The sequence below is a fragment of the Salvia hispanica genome, unplaced genomic scaffold (assembly GCF_023119035.1).
Source record: "Salvia hispanica cultivar TCC Black 2014 unplaced genomic scaffold, UniMelb_Shisp_WGS_1.0 HiC_scaffold_169, whole genome shotgun sequence".
NCBI lineage: Eukaryota > Viridiplantae > Streptophyta > Magnoliopsida > Lamiales > Lamiaceae > Salvia > Salvia hispanica.
The window spans coordinates 55,900-75,608 of NW_025951881.1; the positions used below are offsets into that span (position 1 = coordinate 55,900).

Here is a 19,709-nt window from a genome sequence, read left to right on the forward strand (position 1 = left end):
CCCTAATTCATTTTGAAGGGCATGTTTCTCTGAGAATCTGCACCGTTGATGGGGGCAGTACTTCATCGAGGGTCGTTGATTATTTCTTGGAGAGGGGAATAAGTTGTTTTCCTCGAGGGGTATTTTTGGATTAACAAATTGGTGAAGGTGGAATGCTTAGTTGTATTGTCCATCAAGAAAGAGCATGTATGCTACTAATTCGTCCCACAATAGTTATCACTCGTATTTCATTTTCAACCATATCATAATAGTTGGATTGTATATTTTATTTTTAAGTAAAACTTTATTCTCTCTTATACTTTATTTATTTTTACTTTATTATTATTGTAACTATATCTCCTCTTCATTTACCTTTTAAACAATACTTCTAATTTATTAATCTTTACCGTTGTAACAAAAGTCTTATTTGTAAATTTGCAATGTTGAATTAACAAATAAATTTACCATTAACCATCGGTCCCACTTAAAACAAGTCGTTCCCGTTTTAGCACAAGATGATTTTATGTAATACTTCCTCCGTTCCGCTTTAGCAGTCTTATTGACTTTTCTGTCCTCTTTTTGTAAAAATGATAAAAAATAGTTAAAGACTTAAAGTGGAGAAATGGTAAAGTAAGAGAGACAATAATGTAGATAAGACTCTTCTCTATATTATTCTCTCTCTTAATCCACCATTTCTCCTCCTTAACTATATTTTATCATTTTTACAAAAAGATAGCAGAAAAGTCAATAGGACTGCTAAAGCGGAATGGAGGGAGTATTGTGACGTAAGTTAGGTTAAAAGATCCCAATTAAACATTCTCCTTGTCATCACATGAAGATTTTGTGGACCATTGGCCATTAGTAGTATGATGTAGCATAGATAATACAAGAAATAAATACATTTGATGTTCTCATTCTAAAATCGTATTGCGTTTTATGGAACCTCAGAAAAAGAAAAATAACACTTTAGTGTAACAGAGAAAACATCGTATATAATTTAATGGGTTAGTCGAATAAAAATCACAAAAATTGGTTAAATTATGAACCGTCTTATATTTCAAAATTTGAATGATAAATCAAAGACATTCCTGGACTAGGGGTTTATCTCGCCCATAGTCCCTGGACTAAAGGTTTATCTCGAAATTGATCCTTTTGGCTTTTTTTGGTACGAAAATACCCTTTGATATTAATTTGAGGGGTTTGGGCAATTTGGTCTTTTTACACTTTTAACATTTTAAATCTGATATTATTTTAGTTATGTACTAACTTTGATATTATTTTAAATTTATCATCCTTTTTCCCTTTTGTTATCCTTCACTTTTAATTAGTGATATCAATTAACAGTGATATAATTATATTATATTAATATAATAATGTGGACGACTAAGCGATGTCGTTTTACTTTAAAGAAACTAAAATACAGTACATAAAAAGTAAAGTAAACCAAATTCAGTTGATGTGATAATCTAAAACATCGTGATTTATTATGTTAAAAATTGTACTATAAGTCAAACCAATTGATCAAATTTCATACTTTTATAGTAGGAAATTAACTCCAATAGTATGTGATAAAATTTTGAAAAGGCTAAAATTACTCCACACAAACACAAAGCCTAAATTACTGATTTATTTTGACATTGAGCGATCAAATTAAAAAGCATCGCAACTTAAACTGCAAGATTAAAAAGAGTTGATGCTCTCAATTCAGTCCACGCCTCTGCTTCTCTCTCCCGCGCGCGCGGAATTTGCAGTAAGATTCATGTGGATATTTCAATCGTGTTGGATGATTCATGTGAATATTGCCTTTCATTTTGACGTGTTGGTGTAGGTTCTATTGTTCTCACACACACTTGTTGCTCTCGTTATAATGACTGTTTAATTGTGCTTGGTTTACTCAATTTCTGTTTCCATTAGGCTATATGTAGAAAGCATTTGCAGAAGGAATGCCGATTTGAACTTGTGCAATTCATGAATTCAATTTGAGGTGGACGATCTATGTATCCAAGCATTGTTTTTAAAAAGCGAGGTTGTGGCTGGCGACTATTTCACTGGAAGTACTTAGTTGTTTGAGTCGTGATGAGATATGCTTATTGCTTAAGTCTGACACCATGACTATGTTCTGTGATGCACTATCATTCCGAAAAAATTTGGGCACTAGGTCTCCAGTTTTCTTTCCCCCTCTGAACCTTGAAATGAGTGATTTAAGCACTTGCATAGAGTTGTTTGTTTGAGAATTTGGAGAATTGGGGAGTAGTAATGTTTGTCTAGAATGTTGACTTTAGTAAAAATCATATTTGAAAATTGAAATAGTTGTGGGGATTTTAATATGGGAGACATTTTTTGCTGAGATTTTAATATCATGTCTGGAAAGTGAGATTTAGAACCGGCATTTTTTGTAAGCTCTCTAAACAAACATATAGTGGAACTTGGAGTTCTAACAAAATCTCAGTAAGTTGAATTGTTTGCACCAAATATGTGCTCCATTCATACAATCAGAAACAGTTTTAAGTTTCTCTTATCCCTTTTTCTCTATTTTCAAATTCCTGGCGCTATTCTACATGTTAAATGACATTTTGATGAATGAATAAAATGATGTTCATGAACATATTTCTTTTCCTCGAGTCTCTGACTTTGTTCTACAATCAGTTCTTTATTTAGTGTTTTTTGCATATATGTTTGCTGCTAATCAACCTAAAACCTATACTGCATTGATCAACCAAATATAGCTACAAATAAATGACACTCAACTATAGATTTGTTCCAAATGCATTTGAAATAATTCTCCCTAGTTGCCAGCAGTACCTTTCTTTATAAATCCAGCAGGAAGTAGTATGCTAATCCAATTGGAACAGCGATGAGCAAACCAAATATAACCCTACAGGTAAAATAAACAGTTTCTGAAATTTTTCTTGTTTTTGAGTTGGTAACAATTACTGAAAAGTGAAAACATTGAATACCCGGTGCTTAGAATAGCTGGATGTAGATTATACTCCTTTGCAAACACAAACGGAACTATCCCCTGAGGGAGAGCGGCCTGCACCATGTTTATAAATTCTTCTGCTAAGTTTTAACATTGAATAAAGAATAATTCTCAGGTACTGATATGACTAGAGACAATGATACTTACGAACCTGCACAATTGCAACTTTAAGTAATGTTCCTCTTAGTCCAAGTGCTAATGAGGGCACGGACATGAGCAATGGGCCTACTAGAAACTTCATCGCCATGGCTAATACTGCTTTTCTGGTACCACAGGCAATCACTCTGGGTTGTGAAGCCATGAATAGGCCTGACCAGAAAAAGATTAAGGAGGTAGAAGGAATTCCCTTGTGCGTATGAGTGTGTTTTTGTGTGCATGAACGGCATCTGATAGAAGTAAAACTTTAAACATGCATACCTAAGCTGAACATAGCCATTCCAAGTCCTCCATCTGACAATAGTGTAACTGAATTTTCAATTATTTTAGGCAATTTTACTGACCACCTGCACATAATGACAGTCGTAATGTGAGACTTACAGTTGATCTATGGTGTTCTGGGATAGTCAAACTCTTTACCACCAATTGGTTACAACAGCCAATAGTCTGCATGAGTTTTGTTTGTATTACCTGAAATGTATGCATGCCCATAAAATGCCAACAAAGGTGGCATATGTGTTGGGATTTCTGATAAGCTTCTTTCCTACTGTTGAGATAATAATTTTTATGTTTCTTTTCCTCAGATCTTTGATTCCTTCATCTTTCTCGTCTACATTCATTGCTTCTGCTCTTTGTGGACTCTCCACTGCTCCTTCAAAGAAATGTTCACACTTATTAAATCAAAGTAATTGGCAGAAAAAAGTAGCTCAATTAGAATATTTTCACTGTAGTAACATTCATGCAGCATTATTTTGTTATGGCCTTGAAATTTTGAAATCTTAGTAAGCAAAGAAAACATGACAAATTCAGGTGGCTTTTAGTTCTCTGTTCTTGGGGAAGGGATTAAATGGGTGAAACCAATCTTGCAGATAAAATGAATGGATTTAGTGAAGTATCTGTCATTGACTGGGCTGTTACATAGGCTGCTTGGCCAAGTATTTCAATTGGAGACTTGATTTTCTGCTTTCATTCAAATCTATGCCTATTTCTAATTGTTCTACCTTGTCTTTGTTTGCTCCTTATAATGTTTGTTGATTTACTTTCTTCTAGACTATAAAGAATTGACCAAATTCTTCCAGACTTGTTTGAGTATTCATATGTGTGCAAGTGTAAATAACATTGGCGGAGGCAAAACTTAAAGTAGTAGGGCCCAAAAATTTAGCAATCTTTAAGACTGAAGAAATTTGGAAGATCACTATTGATGGAGGGAGCATATAATAGAAGCTAGATGAGTCTAAAAGTAAAAATTTAATTATTAACATAAACTCTCCATGCATACCTGTTACTTCTGAAGATGATGTTGCATTGATGGATTCCTCTGTAGCATTAATCTCAAAAAGAACTAACAGAAGGTTGTACCAAATAAGGCTTTGTAATACAACTATTTGGGCCAGGAGGGTTGATGCTTCTTTCCCATACATAGCCTCTATCAGTGGGAGTCCTAATATCAATGTATTAGGCAATGTCGACAAGGAGAGACCCGTTATCACCCAACTCAGGCTCCCTCTGGATCTTATTTTGGCTATTGCAGCCAGTATGATGAGAGCAAGAAACTTTTGAAGGAAATCAGCAGATACCAGTTTCAGGTTCATCTTATAAGGATTGTTTGATGAGATTACCTTGAAAGATAAAAGGGGGATTGAAAAATTTGCAACAAATTTGTTGATGCCGGAACACTGATCTGGTGTAAATAGTTTCCACCATTTTATCGACAGCAACGCTGCAGTCATGGCGACATAGAGGGGGATTATCGATGCAATAACATGGTAGACATCAGTTAGGGTGATCATTGCTTTTTTTTATTTGATGGAAGTGGTGAAATGCTTCCTTTTTTTCATGCTCTGGATATATATATGTGCTGAGATTTTATATGCTTATGTTGATGCGATGCCTGATTATTGAAGGAAAAGGTGGCAGATTAGATTACCTCTTTTCAGAGAATCTTCCTCAAGTGATATTTCATATGCACAATATGCACAAGTTTCTCTGCAGATGTAACTTTCTAATTCTATCATTAATCATTTTAATAGGGCTAATCTCGAATAGATTTTGATTAACAGTCAGTCCATTGCAATCATCCTGATTCATAAAGTTTGATTCCAGTTCTTCTTGTGGTTAGATCCTTTCTACCTTCTTCATTTAAAGCCTAGCAATCCTAGATTATAGGCATAGTGTGGAATATATAAAGGAAAGTAAAAATTCCTTGATTGGTGATGGTTCTCCTCCTTAGTTTAACTTTCCATTCCAATTTTAAGCCAATCAGCTCTTGAAAATATAGTATGTTGCATCAAGTTCAATTTGTTTGATATAGACTGTTTTTCTCTTTGCTCTTTTTTCTTGCCGAACCATGTTATATACTTTCCTCATATAAAACTATCATCTGTCAAATCGAACCTTAATCTTGAGCATTTGTGTCAGATCTTCGATGGAGGAATAAAGAAGTGCATTGCAAGAGAAGTAAGTTAAATCTTGAGTAACAACTACAGTGAAGAAAGAATTTTGCTATTTATGTTAAAAGTGTGAGAATAAGTGTTCTAGAGTGCTGCTATAAAGCTTGAAATTTTGCCAGAAAAATAAAAGGTCATAGCGTTTCTTCTTCAAGCTCCCTTTTTCTTTTTCAGTTAAATTTTTGTGTTCACTATCTAGATTTGAGGTTGATTACTCATAACCACTTGGGCTTGGACCAGGGTTTGGAATCTTGCAAAGTTAGTGAATCTATCCGATCACTCGGCCTAGGTTGCTGTTGAGCGTCGACAGGTGGGCCATTGGTGAGAAATTTTCAGCTCAAATTTGTTCGAATTCTTTAATATGCTTTCAGTGATATCAGACAGCTGGGGCCATTACTATAATTATTTTTATTTATTCTTGTTTTTATTCCCCAGGAACAAAGAATGTCGACTTTTTTTCCCCTTATAACTATTGAAATAAGCTGTGAATTTTGTAGGGATGGTGTATTTATCATTCTCTAAATTTGATAACACATGGAATTATTCCGAGGTCATCTGTCGCAAAATGGCATATACTGTGAGGTAAGGAAACATAAAATCAAACACTATTTGCAAATTAGGACTATTTGTAATGTTTTATCTTGATATTTGTTTCAAATGTATCTTTATATGTTGGTGTGTTGACAATAACCAATTTCGAAGATTAAATATTATAGGAGATCTAGGAAAAGTTTAGGTGGTTGAGTGTGGTTTCAATACGTGTGCTTTTCTCCCTTTTCTTTTTATAGTGAGTATTTCATTTTCTATCAATTTGCTCCGCATGAAATGTCTTTTGTTAAAAGCAAAAAGTGAGGCCAAATTTATACTCGATTTTTTCTTTTCCAACAATAAAGAGTATATATATTTATCACTTCGAAACCCTAGCTCTATCTCATGTTTTGGTGTTTCACCCGTCTTCCATTTTCAAACGTTTTCGTTATTTTTAATTTTTTTTTTTCAATTTCGAAAATTTATGTATCACTTTAAGGGTATGCAATTATTTTAGCACTTAATTTCAATTTTTAAGCTAACTAAATACTATTATCATGAATTTATCTACGTGCACAATATCTTCATTAGTTTTAATTTTAAAGTGTTCATGTGAATTTAAGTAGTTATTTTTATTAATTGTAGAATGCATGTGTATACATTTCCATACTTGATTATACTAAGAAGTAAGGAATATTTTAATTTTGTCGTCTGACTACCTTTTGTTGAGCTCTCTTTTATTTCATGTTATTACTAGTATATATAGGTACCTAGTTATCCTAGAATATAGCTTAAGATTAGCAGCTTGGCACATTTGATTTCTTTTCGTAAAGGTATCTCTATTAGCTAGAGTGACGACTCACCCTCACCTGCCGACCCATATATTTATATGTTTTTATATACTATGCGTTAGCGTTACATCAATACTAGTACTACATAAAGTTTGGTTTCATTTTAATTAACCAATAGTAGTACTATATAGTTTCCACTATCTCTGGATATTGTATATCAAGCTGATAATATTGAATAAATCTGGTTTGTTTTTCGAAATTTCAATTTTTCTGAATTTTCTCACAGCAAAGTTTTCTGCTTTAACGAATACCTCTCGCACAACATTCTCGTCTAGTCGCGTTCTCTGTTTCATCTACCCCACGACTAACGGCTCCTCTGGTTACCAATGTGCACCCGTACTGGCAACATCGTCCAACATTCTGACTTTTATTCTACAGTATACGTACTATTTAAAAATATAGATCCCTAAATAATTTTTAATATGAAAATCACTTGAGTATTGTTTTTCTAAATTTTCTTTAATTAAAACCACAGATAGAGCCGAAGAAGATTTAATAAAAGTAGAAGAAGAAGAATAAAAGAATTTACTGGTCTCTGGTCTATCACCTTTGTATTGATGTATTCTGTAGGCTCTTGTATTTGAAATGATGAAATAAAAATGAGAGGTCAAAGAAAAAAAATTGGAAAATCGAATGTGTTATCAAGTGAACATCGAACTTCATAGTAATTTGATATCAATAAGGTAACTAAACGAATTTATTGAAACCCCGTAAGCTGACTGAATGGCATATGTGCTACTGTATTAATTTAAATTTTATATACTAGTATGTTGCTGGATTGAATTCGGAATAAAGTCATTAATCATAACCGTATGTGAGCTACTGAGCTACATGACCACCCTTCATTATTTTATTAAACAATAGGTTATTATACAGAAGCAGATAAATAAATGAAATTGAAATAAAAAGAAATCACTACGATGAAGAAAATAATGTAATATGTCAGCCACACCATTTCAGAGTGACGCAAAAATATACCGAATACTTGAGAGTTTATTTTGGGGACCAAACATCTTAACGTATGAATCGGATTGACCAAACATTGATTCGCGGTAGAATTAATCGAATTAACCAATTAGGTCTGTTTTTTTGAAACATTGAAGGCCACCACATGTTATATTACCTAAATTAACTTGAACGAAAAAGTCCTCTATTAATTTCAAAAATAGGCATTACCACTGAATCTGATAATGGTTCCCCGCAGTTTTTGCACCTGAGATAATGTTGTATATAAACGCAATCTTACAACATGAAAAATCAATAAAACATCCCAGAATTACTCTGTCTTGGCATGATTTCAACAACACGGTCGGGAACCCCTAAAATAAATCTTTAAGGGTTCCATTTGACCTGACCGTGAATAAAAAAACAAAGGATACAAAATGGGGCGAGGGGGGTTATATTCGCTCTCGCTCATCTTTGTTTTGGTTCTTCCATTCGCCTCGGCTAATATCAGTCATTATGATGATTATTGGTCTAAGAAAGCTGCAGAAGCCTGGAATCGCACCTTGGCAACTTATGAGCCAATGCCGGCTAAAGTTGTCAGTCATTTCAATGAACACACCCATAGGTACAATTATACAGCGAACAAACAGTCAAGGGGCTTAAGTCCATACCATGCTTACTTTTTGTTTATTCTTTTATAAGTCTTCAAATTTATGCAATTTGTTATAAAAAGGTATCATCAATAATCAAAAACATATTTTAAATTTTTTTTTGAACCCCGACTATCTTTATTTATGCATCTTTAACATTAATATCACATGCTATGTCAATGTCATGTCTTAAATGAAAACAAATCAACACTCAGTCTAATTGGTAAAACGTTATTATAGGACTCTTAATGAGCTCGAGGGCTCGAACAACACAAGGAGGGAGTTGTCACACAGGGTTTACACCGGGCCATGCATGGCGACAAACCCCATCGACCGATGCTGGCGTTGTGACCCGAACTGGGCCAACAACCGGTTCCGCCTGGCCGACTGCGCCCTAGGTTTCGGGCGCAAGGCCAAGGGTGGAAAAGGCGGGAAGATCTACGTGGTCACCGACTCCTCCGACAACGACATGGTCAACCCCAAGCCGGGCACCCTCCGCCACGCGGTGATCCAGAAGGAGCCCCTCTGGATCATCTTCGAGCGGAGCATGGTGATCCGGCTCAACCAGGAGCTGATCATGACGAGCCACAAGACCATCGATGGCCGTGGCGCGTCCGTCTACATCGCCAACGGCGCCGGCATCACCATCCAGTTCGTCCACAACGTCATCATCCACGGCCTCAAGATGCACCGGATCGTCCCCGGGACCGGAGGCGAGATCCGCGACTCCGTCGACCACTACGGGTTCCGCACCCGCAGCGACGGGGACGGGATCTCCGTCTTCGGCTCCACCGACATCTGGATCGACCACATGTCAATGACACGTGCCAGCGACGGATTGATCGACGTCATCTGGGGATCCACAGGTATCACTATTTCCAACGGCCACTTCACCGATCACGACGAGGCGATGCTCTTCGGCGCCAACGACGCACACTACATCGACAAGAAGATGCAAATCACGGTGGCGTTCAACCACTTCGGGAAGAGGATGGTGCAGAGGATGCCGAGGTGCCGGTTCGGGTACTTCCACGTGGTGAACAACGACTACACGCATTGGAACATGTACGCGATCGGAGGGAGCATGAACCCGACCATCATAAGCCAGGGGAACAGGTACATTGCGCCGCCGTTGAACGGGTACGCGAAGGAGGTGACGAAGAGGGAGTACACGCCTGAGTCGACGTGGAAGTCATGGACGTGGAGGTCGCAGGGAGATATTTTCTTGAGGGGGGCTTTCTTCATTGAGTCCGGGGATAAGAATTTTGTGGGGAAGCATCCGGAGCTTTACGACCATGTGGAGGCGGCGTCAGGGGAGAAGGTGGCGGAGATGACTAGGTTTGCGGGGGCACTTGGGTGTAGAGTGGGGAAAGCTTGCTAGAGAGGTGTAACCTTTGTTTTTTAGTTGCTTCATGATTTGTTTATTCATTGAATGTTTGTTTACATTGTTGAATGTACATTTATGGGACTGAAGAATGGTGATGATGAGTTAAAACGAGTGAGTTTTTTTCCATCATTTTTGTGTCTTCATTTCTGCACTATTCCAAACCTGAGAATTTCGTTCCTACCATATATGAAACAGCTTTGTTTTGATTTTATACCTTTCTGGGGAATAATAAAATAAAAACTACACATTCTACACAAGTTAAATGAACAAAATAAGCTATTAAAATAAAAACTAGAGATGATGATGTTTGCATAAGCTCCAATGCAGCGTTACACTTTACTTAACGAGAAGTTGATGAATTAACTAATTATGCTGAATAAAATCCAACTTGCATTTGGCTCTCAGAATAATATGAATTTAATTACTTTCATAATTCAAAAGGCTACATCTATTCCCAAACACTCCTTTGATGTGAAACATAACCTTCATCACTCTAAATTTGGTTAGATTATATAAGCACATGCATCAACATGGTTGCATTATAGCCATATCACAGATCTTTGTGTAACAAGAAAGACACACATGTATCGGCTGTAAAACCTCAAGGCTAGTAGACTGACTCCATGAAACCTCGGACAGTCGTCAGCAATGGAACTCTAAGAGGTGTCAGATCCATCTGGCGAGTCGATTGCCATCGGCTGTGGATTCTTATAGCCACTGATCTCATCACCGTAGCGTTTCTTGTCAGCCCGGGCTTTTGCTTCATATGGAGCCTTCTCCTCGGCTGCATAAACAAGAGCATCAGCCTTGGGCTAGTAAAAAGCAATGCTATGTAGAAAGTGGAATATGGTAAATACCTGTCATCTTATTCCATCTTTCTCCGAGTACTTTTCCTACTTCTGTAAACGCAATTCCTGGATTAGTCTTCTTCACATCCTGCAACAGTAAAGCGCACAAATTGAGTTTAAGGTACAATGATAGACACATTCAAACACACTTGAGTATATTTAGGCTGGTACAAACCTCTCTTTCGGCTTGAGAAAAGAACATGAAGGAACTCATTGCTTTTTTGGGAGCATTTGGATCCTTTTTCTTCTTTTGTTTCTTCTTCTTTCCATCATCATCGTCATCTTTGGTCTTTTTCCTACTAGATGACGCCTTCGCAGCAGAAGGTTCCTTGTTGGGCTTCTTTTTTGGTGTTGCCTATAACACACCATATATTCAAGTCGGGCTCCATAAACTATTCAAATCCAAAAATAAAAACGGATAAGACAGAGAGATGTTACCTCTTTCTCCCCTCCGCTGTCACTAGCATCAGAGTCGTCTCCCCCAGAGTCATCAGTGGGGGAGCCTCCGTCGTCTTTATCAATAACAAAATCTTCATCCTGTGATTAAATTTGTACATTAAATGATGAATATATTCAATCAGCATTTAACTGTAGTTGGTAGTAGCATTTTGCAAATATCTGCATGTGATGTACTTCACAAAGACGGGGAAAAGGAAATAGAAGCTGCACCTCCTCATCACTCTCATCTCCAATTGCTTCGTTCCTGATTCTCTCGAGATGTGGATCAACAGCATCATCAATATCACTCTGCAAAACAGCTGCTACTCCTTCGGCATTCGGGACACTCCCCGCATTGAAATTCATCATCTTCAAATCCTTATCCCTGAAACATCATAATATCAGACACCAAGTTATGACCAACTTCACTATGAAGTTCAATCAGATAATAAGGTAACAAGCAAGAGGCACTCACTTGACAAATTCAAAGAGATTGTGATACTCATTTCTCTGAATATTTCTGAAAAGGTGCTCCTGCTCAGTCTTGAGTCTGATGAGAAAATCAAAATAATGCATGTTTGAACCTCCAGCAGTATGCCTCTCAAACTCCACGTAGTCAATCTATAATATGTTGGACAGAAGAGTGCTCAGATGCCATTTCATCTAAACATAGTAAAGATTAAAGAAGCCCAAAAGGTAACTTCATACTGTACCTCCTCATGAAGAATTAGAGTGGGTGGCTTGGGTAAAAAGAAAAAGCTCTTTTCAAGAGGATATAGAACTCCATCTTCAGCTTTGAGTGATGATTTGACAGCATAACCATCCTGACTACTGCGGAATTTCCCTGGTTTGGTGACTTTGGCACCAGACAAACCACGCAGTATAGTAATGAACACCTCATGGATGAGTCCCTGAAATATTAAGAAAAAGATGATGTAATATAATATTTTCTCTCAGCTTCCCAAGCAGACAAAATGGAAGCACTCCATGGAGACAGGGGATCCAGTAAATATGAAATAAAGTTAATTAGAGTAATATAAGGAAAATGTGGTATGGTCTACCTACTTTACAATACAACTGTCAAGAAAGCAGTTTGAGATCCAGTGAGTTAACTGGTGAATCAGCATTTTATAAATTAATAGGTTATTACCTTGTGATCTGGGTCAAGCTTTTCTTTGTATTTGGAATTGTAAAGGTCTTCACTCATTGATAAAGTGGTGTCCATAATAGCATCAGTCTCAAACTGTAATGAGATTAAAAAAAGGAGAATCTCATTAAAACTTCAAATCAATCCTATAATTTTCATGTTCAACTAAAGAATTAAACTATTAAATATTAACCTGCATCACAATATGTGGATACAAGGTTTGGCCCTTCCTAATTGGAGGATCGAGTGTCACGACAACAAAGGTGTGTGGTTGGTTGAACTGCAGGAAAAAAAAATAACATAGCCATTATAGGTGATTTATGAAATAGGTAATATCCTGTTATTTGAGAAAAAATTATACAATAAATACAGTAGATTTCCCAATATTGATAAGTGCAGATACCATTCATATAGGATGTTATAGAAGGGAAAGAAAGTACCTTAGGCAACCAAAAAACACGAACTACACTGCTGTACTGAATTTTGAAGTCATTAGCTTGTCCTTGGAGACGTAAAAAGGAAAGATGAAGTTCGACACTGTATCGTCCCCTGAACAAAAAATAATGTCAGAACTGCACCAGAGAGATTACTGATGTCGGGCTGCAACTTATTCAAAATTATTCTAGAAACTGAGGTAACACACCTAGGAGTAAGTATGGCAATCCCATCAAATGTAACAACAGCTTCTTCACCTCCTGCTCCAACATCTGCCATTGAGACAATCTTGTCTCTGAATACCTGCAAAATGGGCATATTACTAATGCCGAAATGACTGAAAGATAACCAACATACAGGATTCATGTAAAAGAAATACCTGAGCAGAAGGTCGATTTTCATCACCAACAAATTGAGTGTTTGAATTAGGAATGTGGAAACTTATTTCCATTAATGAATCTTTCTGCAAGAAATAATATATTTATCAAATTAGCAAGAAATTACCAAATAACAGGAAATCAATCTAGATTGACGATAAATCTTACACAATATTTTTCTATGTATCACGGTAGATGCAATGAACACCAGATAGCCATGAATAATAAATTACATGGAATAATAAGTACCTCGTTGGCACCAGTTGTATCATCAACATGGAATTCCAACATGACATCAGTTTTCCCTTGTAGCTGGGTTTGTGCTACGTCCGCTAGAGATATCTCAAATGCTTGCTTATTGCCCACAAGAAAAGTAAGCGTATTCCCTGGGAATCAAAAGAGTGTATAAGCTATCCATACATCAAACAATCACATTCACTTGATCCTAAAGATTCGATGCCAACAAGGATACCATACTAGCAAAAAAAGACAAAAATGTTGACATTGTTTCAAATGAATCAATTGAGCATCTACAGACATATCTATATGATGACAAACTACCTTATGGCGACAAAAAGAATACATCAAATGTAATGGGAGGTATACAATACCATTTAAATCAACTTCTCCCCAATTTTTTCCACTGACAGAAAGCTGCTTCTCCTCTGGAGTTGCTGAAAAGTTGGACTGGAAGAATGTATTAAGGCTCGCAACATCCTGCACAAAAAGCATCCACAAGGGCAAGTTATCATACCAAGTGGTTCTTAGAGTATGTAACTCCTCCATTGGAGGCATGACAAGGTGGTGATGAGAATACATGCAGAGTATGAATAGATCACTTTTAACTGCATCACAAATTGATAAACACAAATAGCTTTTCCCCATACTGCAACTTTTTAAATTACAGGAAGTTTGATCCAGTTATGACTCAAGTAAAGAATCTCGTTCTTGGAAACTCACAGTTCTTAAAAAACATGAAATGAGATAACACACCCACCTGATCCCGGAAACCAGTGAACTTGTAGTTGAGGCCATCTTTGGTCCGAACTCCAAGTTGGTTAGATCGAGGTACTTTCATCCATGTAAGGCCCAGCAAATCGGATTTATCAACATCCACAGCCTTGCCACCTCCTAGTTTCTTCCATAGTATCCCACCTGAGTGGACTTTAAGTTGTCCTGGATTCTGCAAGCGAGGGCAGGACTCAATTTCATTTTTTCAATGACAACAAAAAGTAGTACTCAAGAATAACATCACCAGATTCTCGCAAACTAAAAATTCACATCACAGAACCACTAATTTCAACTTTTCATCTTCTCTGTTTCGCTATTTTCTTCTTTCCCTTCAAGAGTTCAACTAACTCTCAAAGAAAATCTAGTCCATTCAGCTTGAGATCCCCAATTCAACTTATCCATGTCCACCCAGAAAGATTTTGACACAAAAATATCACATTTCGACAGGCTAACCAAAGAAGGCAGCTCAGTTAACAGATCCTACCACAATACAATTGTCAGAAACACTCTAAACATCCAACAAATTCTGATCACCTCGTCCACAAAAAACCCTAATTTTGGCACGACAACATGGATTAACACAGGAAAAATCGATGTAACAGCTTTTCTGATGCAACAACACACACACACTAAAACTAGGGTTAGGGTATACAGCCACCAAAATTAGGACACGAAATAGTAAAAAATGATGAATTAATTCGACAATGAACAAAACGGAGCAAAATGAATCACTCACAGTTCCTCCGCGACCACCGAGAGAGATATTGTTGAAGGAATGACCGTCCGCCATGGTTGGGAAGCGAGAGTTAGGCAGGGGCGCGGGAGAGGGTATTTATACTGAGTGGGGTGCGCACAATATAACTGTGGCGCCAACATATACAGCAGCAGAAATGAGGGAGCTCACGTGGTCGGCACGTGGCTCTCCGTTTGGGCTCAACTGATAATGGGCCACATTATTCAATAGCCCAATTAGTATTTAAAATGAGGCCCAATTATTAATCTTTATTCCCGACTTCGAATTCGCACTCTCATTATAATCAACTCAACTGTAATTTATATTCTTTCATAAATTGATTTTGAGTTTATTCAATTAACAAATGCTTTAAAAAACTTCTTTTTTTTTGCATACAAATATTACATTCGGCCACAACCAATAGTCATGTAGGAGTTTTTTTTATTTTTTATTTTGAACCGTCTACAAAAATTAGTTACCTATAATTAATTATTTTTTCTTCTTATTTATAAATTATGCATTAAAATTAGTATCAACTACTATATTACTCCCTCCGTCCCGCTTTAGGAGTCCTGGTTGATCAATTTTGGGCGTCCCGCTTTAGAAGTCACGGTTGAAATAAATTAATAAAAAATGTCTACAAAGTGTTAAAAGTGGGTCCCAACATCCACTACAACTAATAAAAAAATGTTAAAAGTGGATCCCAACATCCACTATAACATTTATTTATTGGACACTCAATTAAAAGTGAGTCCCAACATCCACTACAATATTTATTTATTACACACCCAAACACTTTATTCTTAAAACATGTGTCCGACTCAACCGGGATTCCTAAAGCGAGACGGAGGGAGTATATGTTAGTGATAAATAACATAGTCTGCACCTAACCACCCAAACAAATAATTAATTTTTATAACCTCAAAGTTGTATAAATGATTCATTCACTCTCCAATTTACAATACAAATCCAAAAAATACCTAAACAACAAGTATTATTGATTTTGTTTGTCCTCTTATTTAAGATTGTAAGGGATAATTATATATATTTTTATTTCAATAATCATCCTTCAATTTTTTTTTTTGATATCATAATCGATTAATCGAAACATAAAATTAAATAACTCAAACACTCAAATCTTGCTCTATCCCACCAAGCTTATCTATCACATCCACTACTAAATAAAATGATCCCTTGATGTCTTAATAATGCAAAATGTGGCTGTTTCTTCAATTCACGTAAAAATTTATGACGTTTTGCGCCAACAAACCTTCTATTTGTTTTGTTGGATATTTTTATCCTTAAAAATGAAATATAGAGAATATTACAACGGTTGATTCCATAGTTTGAATCGCCCAGCATAATTTAGACACACTCCCCCTTTAGAGGCACATAAATTGATGCTTAGTATAGGACAAAAATTAGAGTATTAGACTATTGGTATTAAATTTAATTAAATAATGTAGACGATGAATCCAATAAAATGCTCAAGTCTAAACTTATTATGCTACCTGTCAATGTCATTTGAAAATTCCACACTGATATCATTTTATATTTTTGCTTATGTTACCTGTCAATGTCCTTTGAAAAAATACACTCCTTACTAACTAATTTTACTTTGACAACATGTTGGGCACAAAATGAATTATTGTCCAAAATCAATATAGCTTAGCAACATTAAAAAAAAAAAAAAAAAAAATTTTACAACATTCCTCACATATATAATGGCATAAATTAGTTTGTGATATATCAATTATGTGTAGAAGTATAGTTTATTAATAGTTAACGAGGGATTTAAGTCCCCAACCGAGTTAGCTTCTATATTTAGAATATATAGTCTCTACCAAAATAAATTTCTATTTCCGCTCGGATCCTTCCACCAAAGAATAGGATATAAAAAGCAAGTTGTCCGAAGTCGGCCTCGTTTCCATCGAGGTTGCTAGAGCTAAAGACACAACATAATAACTCCAAAAACAGCATTGTTGCAATGCTGTCTATATATATATATATACATAGATGAATCCAGATTCCAGTTTATGTAAGGAAAAAGAGCAGAAGCTGCAAGCAAAAGATGGCGATGGCGATGAGGATGATAAAGAGCGAGGCAAGGCTCCATGCAGCCATGCACGAAGACACCACACGCGTCAAGCGCAGGCGAAGAGATCCCTCTGTCTCTGAAGATAAGGCATCAGTGGCGGAGCCCAAGCAGGCGGCTGCAGCCACCACCGTGAAGAGAAGCTCCAAATACCGCGGCGTGAGCAGGCATAGATGGACTGGCAGATATGAAGCACACTTGTGGGATAAACTGTCATGGAATACTTCTCAGAAGAAAAAAGGCAAACAAGGTTGGTTAAGTTTCTTCTTCTTTTCACTTTCTTCATTTCCCTAAAATAACTCTTTTTCTTTCATAAAGTAGCATCTGACTTTAAACTCTTGTGTTTTTCCTTTTCATGGTTTTGTGCTTGGAATGGAAACTGTAAATGTGCAGTTTATCTTGGTGAGTGAATTCACATCTTCCTCAGGTGTTGTTGTTTTTACAAAGATTTTAATTGGGACTGATATTTATGAATATTTATCAGGGGCTTATGATGATGAGGAAGCTGCAGCAAGAGCTTATGATTTAGCTGCACTTAAATATTGGGGAACATCAACTTTCACTAATTTCCCAGTATGAATATCAACATAAGTATATTTTTTCTTGTTTTTTCTTCAACCAATTAACTGTAACACATCATGTGCAGATTTCTGATTATGAGGTAGAAATTGGAGTGATGCAAAGTACAACAAAAGAAGAGTATCTAGCATCATTGAGAAGGTACTGATGTGGTTTTATTAACTCCTACCATTTTATTTTTCTTTATCAGAATCATGCTAAATTTATTGATGCTAATGTAGGAAAAGTAGTGGATTTTCAAGAGGTGTTTCTAAGTACAGAGGAGTTGCAAGGTAGTGCCAACTTGTTCAATATAAATATAATCATGTGACAAAGCAAAAACATCTGATATCTAATCATAAGAGGTGATTACAAAATGCAGACATCATCACAATGGAAGATGGGAAGCAAGGATAGGAAGGGTGTTTGGGAACAAGTACCTCTATCTTGGCACTTACAGTAAGTTTCGTCTTAGTCCCATTTGTTCAGTTCATGCTCGGATTCGTGTTGCTGAAACTGTGGTTTCCATCCATTGCAGGTACTCAGGAAGAGGCAGCACGCGCGTATGATATTGCAGCGATAGAGTACAGAGGGATCAACGCTGTCACCAATTTTGACTTGAGCAACTACATCAGGTGGCTGAAGCCGGGAGCAAATGCCCCCGTCACGGCCGCTCAAGACACGAAGATGGGGATAGATCTGCCGCCTTTGGCACCAGCTTACTTAGCAAGGGAGGAATCTCAACCTCTGTCTCCCTGTTTGAAAAGAAAAGCTTATAGTGCAGCGGACCTTCAAGAATCGTTTTCTTGCAAGAACCCCATGAGTCCTTGCAGCAAGCCTTCTCCAACGGCCTTGAGCCTGCTCTTTCGGTCGTCCCTGTTCAGAGAGCTCCTTGAGAAGAACTCGTATGTCTCGGAAGAAGAGATTCAAGATGAGAATACTCAAATTGAGACGAGGGTGGGGAGTGATGATGGATATGGAGGGATGTTCTCTAGTGAGAGCGGAGATCTCCCGTTTGTGCTGTCTGCAAACAGGCATACAATTGAGCTGCAAGGACAGCTTGATCTCGAATATGGCTGCCCCGACAGTATCTTCTGATCAGGACACTGCATCAGCTCAACCCGAGGCTTTTGTGTGTCTGTACATACAAAGTTGAGCATTTATGTACACCTGAATATGTTGATAGTCTTCTTATGTTAGAGACATGTATACATACCATAAACAAAATGGAAACTGAAAATTATGTGTAAATCACACCAACTTGTATGAGAAATCATATTCAAATAGAGACATTTAAGCTCAAACACTCTGTGCCATTTGAGGTTTCTCTAGTTTGATTTTTTAACCTTTTTGCTGCACTAAAAAATATACTCCCTAAAATCATGAAACTCATCATAGATAACGTATTTTTACATCTGAGAGAATTGGTATAACACGAACCACGACAGTTAAAACAATGTAGATTTAAGAGAGAGAATAGCAGAATTATTCTATCGGTACACATACTATCATGCACAATACAAGAACTGCATCAATATACATACTATCTTGCAAAACAGTAGTGATATATTTTTTTACCTTCACCACTTTTTCTGTGTAAGTTTCTCCTCCGAGCCACTTTAGTGACGAAATCGATAGAGATTGCCACGAGGCTTCTGATTACAGATGGGACTAAAAAAATCATTTTACCCAGGTTTAATCTGTTGTTTCTCGCAAATTTTCACTGGTTTTGATTTCTCAGTCAATTGTAAGAATTTCGTGTAAAAATTAGTATAATCTGGTACAAAGTGACATCAGTTGAAGCACTGTAAGAAAAAGAGCAGTGAAAAGAAAATTTAACAGTTTACTTATTCTGAGGCAGGAATATTTCCAACAATGTGTAACTATGAATTTTGTCCTACATATTTCCACAGTTTTAACTTATTGCAACAAATATATACAAAAGTATTAGTTGCTAGCATTGGTAAGTCCGATGTTAGAAGCAGACAAGACAAACTGGAATGAAGATGGCCCTTGGGAATGAAGAACAACATATTCTATATCAAGAGTTAAACAAATGTAACTCTTGAGTTAACTGATCCAAATGGGAGGCTGCTTTTCTAGATACCCTACAAAGACTGTATTAGCGTTGTCTCAAACTCAAA

The 19,709-nt window shown here is 36.7% G+C and overlaps 4 protein-coding genes and 1 long non-coding RNA gene across 10 annotated transcripts; 3 read left to right on the forward strand and 2 right to left on the reverse strand.

The window, feature by feature from the left end:
- Window positions 1–1,592: 1,592 nt before the first annotated feature.
- LOC125198621 lies at window positions 1,593–7,140 on the forward strand. Of its 3 annotated transcripts, XR_007172433.1 has the most exons (6): window positions 1,593–1,729; window positions 3,235–3,291; window positions 3,700–4,881; window positions 5,534–5,572; window positions 5,803–5,883; window positions 6,060–7,140. It is a non-coding gene; the product is annotated as an uncharacterized LOC125198621 (long non-coding RNA). The 3 variants fall into 3 exon arrangements; XR_007172432.1 differs by having other exon boundaries at window positions 3,235–4,881; XR_007172431.1 differs by lacking the exons at window positions 3,235–3,291; window positions 3,700–4,881.
- Window positions 2,666–5,166, reverse strand: LOC125198617 (probable auxin efflux carrier component 8). Of its 4 annotated transcripts, none has more exons than XM_048096938.1 (7): window positions 5,043–5,166; window positions 4,395–4,835; window positions 3,587–3,761; window positions 3,377–3,462; window positions 3,111–3,268; window positions 2,937–3,013; window positions 2,666–2,854 (listed from the first exon to the last, which is right to left on the reverse strand). In XM_048096938.1, exons 1-7 carry the CDS (start codon window positions 5,128–5,130, stop codon window positions 2,788–2,790), a joined length of 1,092 nt encoding a protein of 363 aa, XP_047952895.1. In that variant the 5' UTR covers window positions 5,131–5,166; the 3' UTR covers window positions 2,666–2,787. The 4 variants fall into 4 exon arrangements, with proteins under 4 accessions (XP_047952895.1, XP_047952894.1, XP_047952897.1 ...); XM_048096937.1 differs by having other exon boundaries at window positions 3,587–3,764; XM_048096940.1 differs by lacking the exon at window positions 5,043–5,166 and having other exon boundaries at window positions 3,587–3,764; window positions 4,395–4,990.
- Window positions 7,141–8,218: 1,078 nt separating the features above from the next.
- On the forward strand, window positions 8,219–10,052 carry LOC125198607 (probable pectate lyase P59). Its single transcript, XM_048096931.1, has 2 exons — window positions 8,219–8,511; window positions 8,777–10,052. Exons 1-2 carry the CDS (start codon window positions 8,324–8,326, stop codon window positions 9,915–9,917), a joined length of 1,329 nt encoding a protein of 442 aa, XP_047952888.1. The 5' UTR covers window positions 8,219–8,323; the 3' UTR covers window positions 9,918–10,052.
- A 244-nt stretch (window positions 10,053–10,296) lies between these two features.
- LOC125198606 (FACT complex subunit SSRP1-like) lies at window positions 10,297–15,027 on the reverse strand. Its single transcript, XM_048096930.1, has 16 exons — window positions 14,916–15,027; window positions 14,166–14,351; window positions 13,780–13,885; window positions 13,418–13,554; window positions 13,171–13,254; window positions 13,000–13,094; window positions 12,797–12,905; window positions 12,550–12,636; window positions 12,360–12,452; window positions 11,923–12,120; window positions 11,685–11,830; window positions 11,441–11,594; window positions 11,210–11,308; window positions 10,947–11,126; window positions 10,781–10,859; window positions 10,297–10,707 (listed from the first exon to the last, which is right to left on the reverse strand). The coding sequence occupies exons 1-16, from the start codon at window positions 14,967–14,969 to the stop codon at window positions 10,580–10,582; spliced, it is 1,935 nt and encodes a 644-aa protein (XP_047952887.1). The 5' UTR covers window positions 14,970–15,027; the 3' UTR covers window positions 10,297–10,579.
- Window positions 15,028–16,960: 1,933 nt separating this feature from the next.
- On the forward strand, window positions 16,961–18,816 carry LOC125198608 (ethylene-responsive transcription factor WRI1-like). The gene is made up of 7 exons (XM_048096932.1): window positions 16,961–17,257; window positions 17,401–17,409; window positions 17,492–17,580; window positions 17,654–17,727; window positions 17,808–17,858; window positions 17,948–18,024; window positions 18,104–18,816. Exons 1-7 carry the CDS (start codon window positions 16,984–16,986, stop codon window positions 18,661–18,663), a joined length of 1,134 nt encoding a protein of 377 aa, XP_047952889.1. The 5' UTR covers window positions 16,961–16,983; the 3' UTR covers window positions 18,664–18,816.
- Window positions 18,817–19,709: the final 893 nt, after the last annotated feature.

Bases quoted from the DNA above. Each gene is read 5' to 3' on its own strand.
- LOC125198617 (XM_048096937.1), bottom strand. From the start codon at position 5,130: ATGATAGAATTAGAAAGTTACATCTGCAGAGAAACTTGTGCATATTGT. The intron at 3,463-3,586 runs GTAATACAAACA...CATTATGTGCAG, and splicing joins TGGGCATGCATACATTTCAG to GTGGTCAGTAAAATTGCCTA. The intron at 3,014-3,110 runs GTTCGTAAGTAT...AACATGGTGCAG, and splicing joins TTAAAGTTGCAATTGTGCAG to GCCGCTCTCCCTCAGGGGAT.
- LOC125198607 (XM_048096931.1), top strand. From the start codon at position 8,324: ATGGGGCGAGGGGGGTTATATTCGCTCTCGCTCATCTTTGTTTTGGTT. The intron at 8,512-8,776 runs GTACAATTATAC...ACGTTATTATAG, and splicing joins TTCAATGAACACACCCATAG to GACTCTTAATGAGCTCGAGG.
- LOC125198606 (XM_048096930.1), bottom strand. From the start codon at position 14,969: ATGGCGGACGGTCATTCCTTCAACAATATCTCTCTCGGTGGTCGCGGA. The intron at 13,555-13,779 runs GTATTGTATACC...TTTGATTCCCAG, and splicing joins GGGAGAAGTTGATTTAAATG to GGAATACGCTTACTTTTCTT. The intron at 11,831-11,922 runs GTACAGTATGAA...AACATATTATAG, and splicing joins CTCTAATTCTTCATGAGGAG to ATTGACTACGTGGAGTTTGA.
- LOC125198608 (XM_048096932.1), top strand. From the start codon at position 16,984: ATGGCGATGGCGATGAGGATGATAAAGAGCGAGGCAAGGCTCCATGCA. The intron at 17,859-17,947 runs GTAGTGCCAACT...TACAAAATGCAG, and splicing joins AAGTACAGAGGAGTTGCAAG to ACATCATCACAATGGAAGAT. The intron at 18,025-18,103 runs GTAAGTTTCGTC...CATCCATTGCAG, and splicing joins CCTCTATCTTGGCACTTACA to GTACTCAGGAAGAGGCAGCA.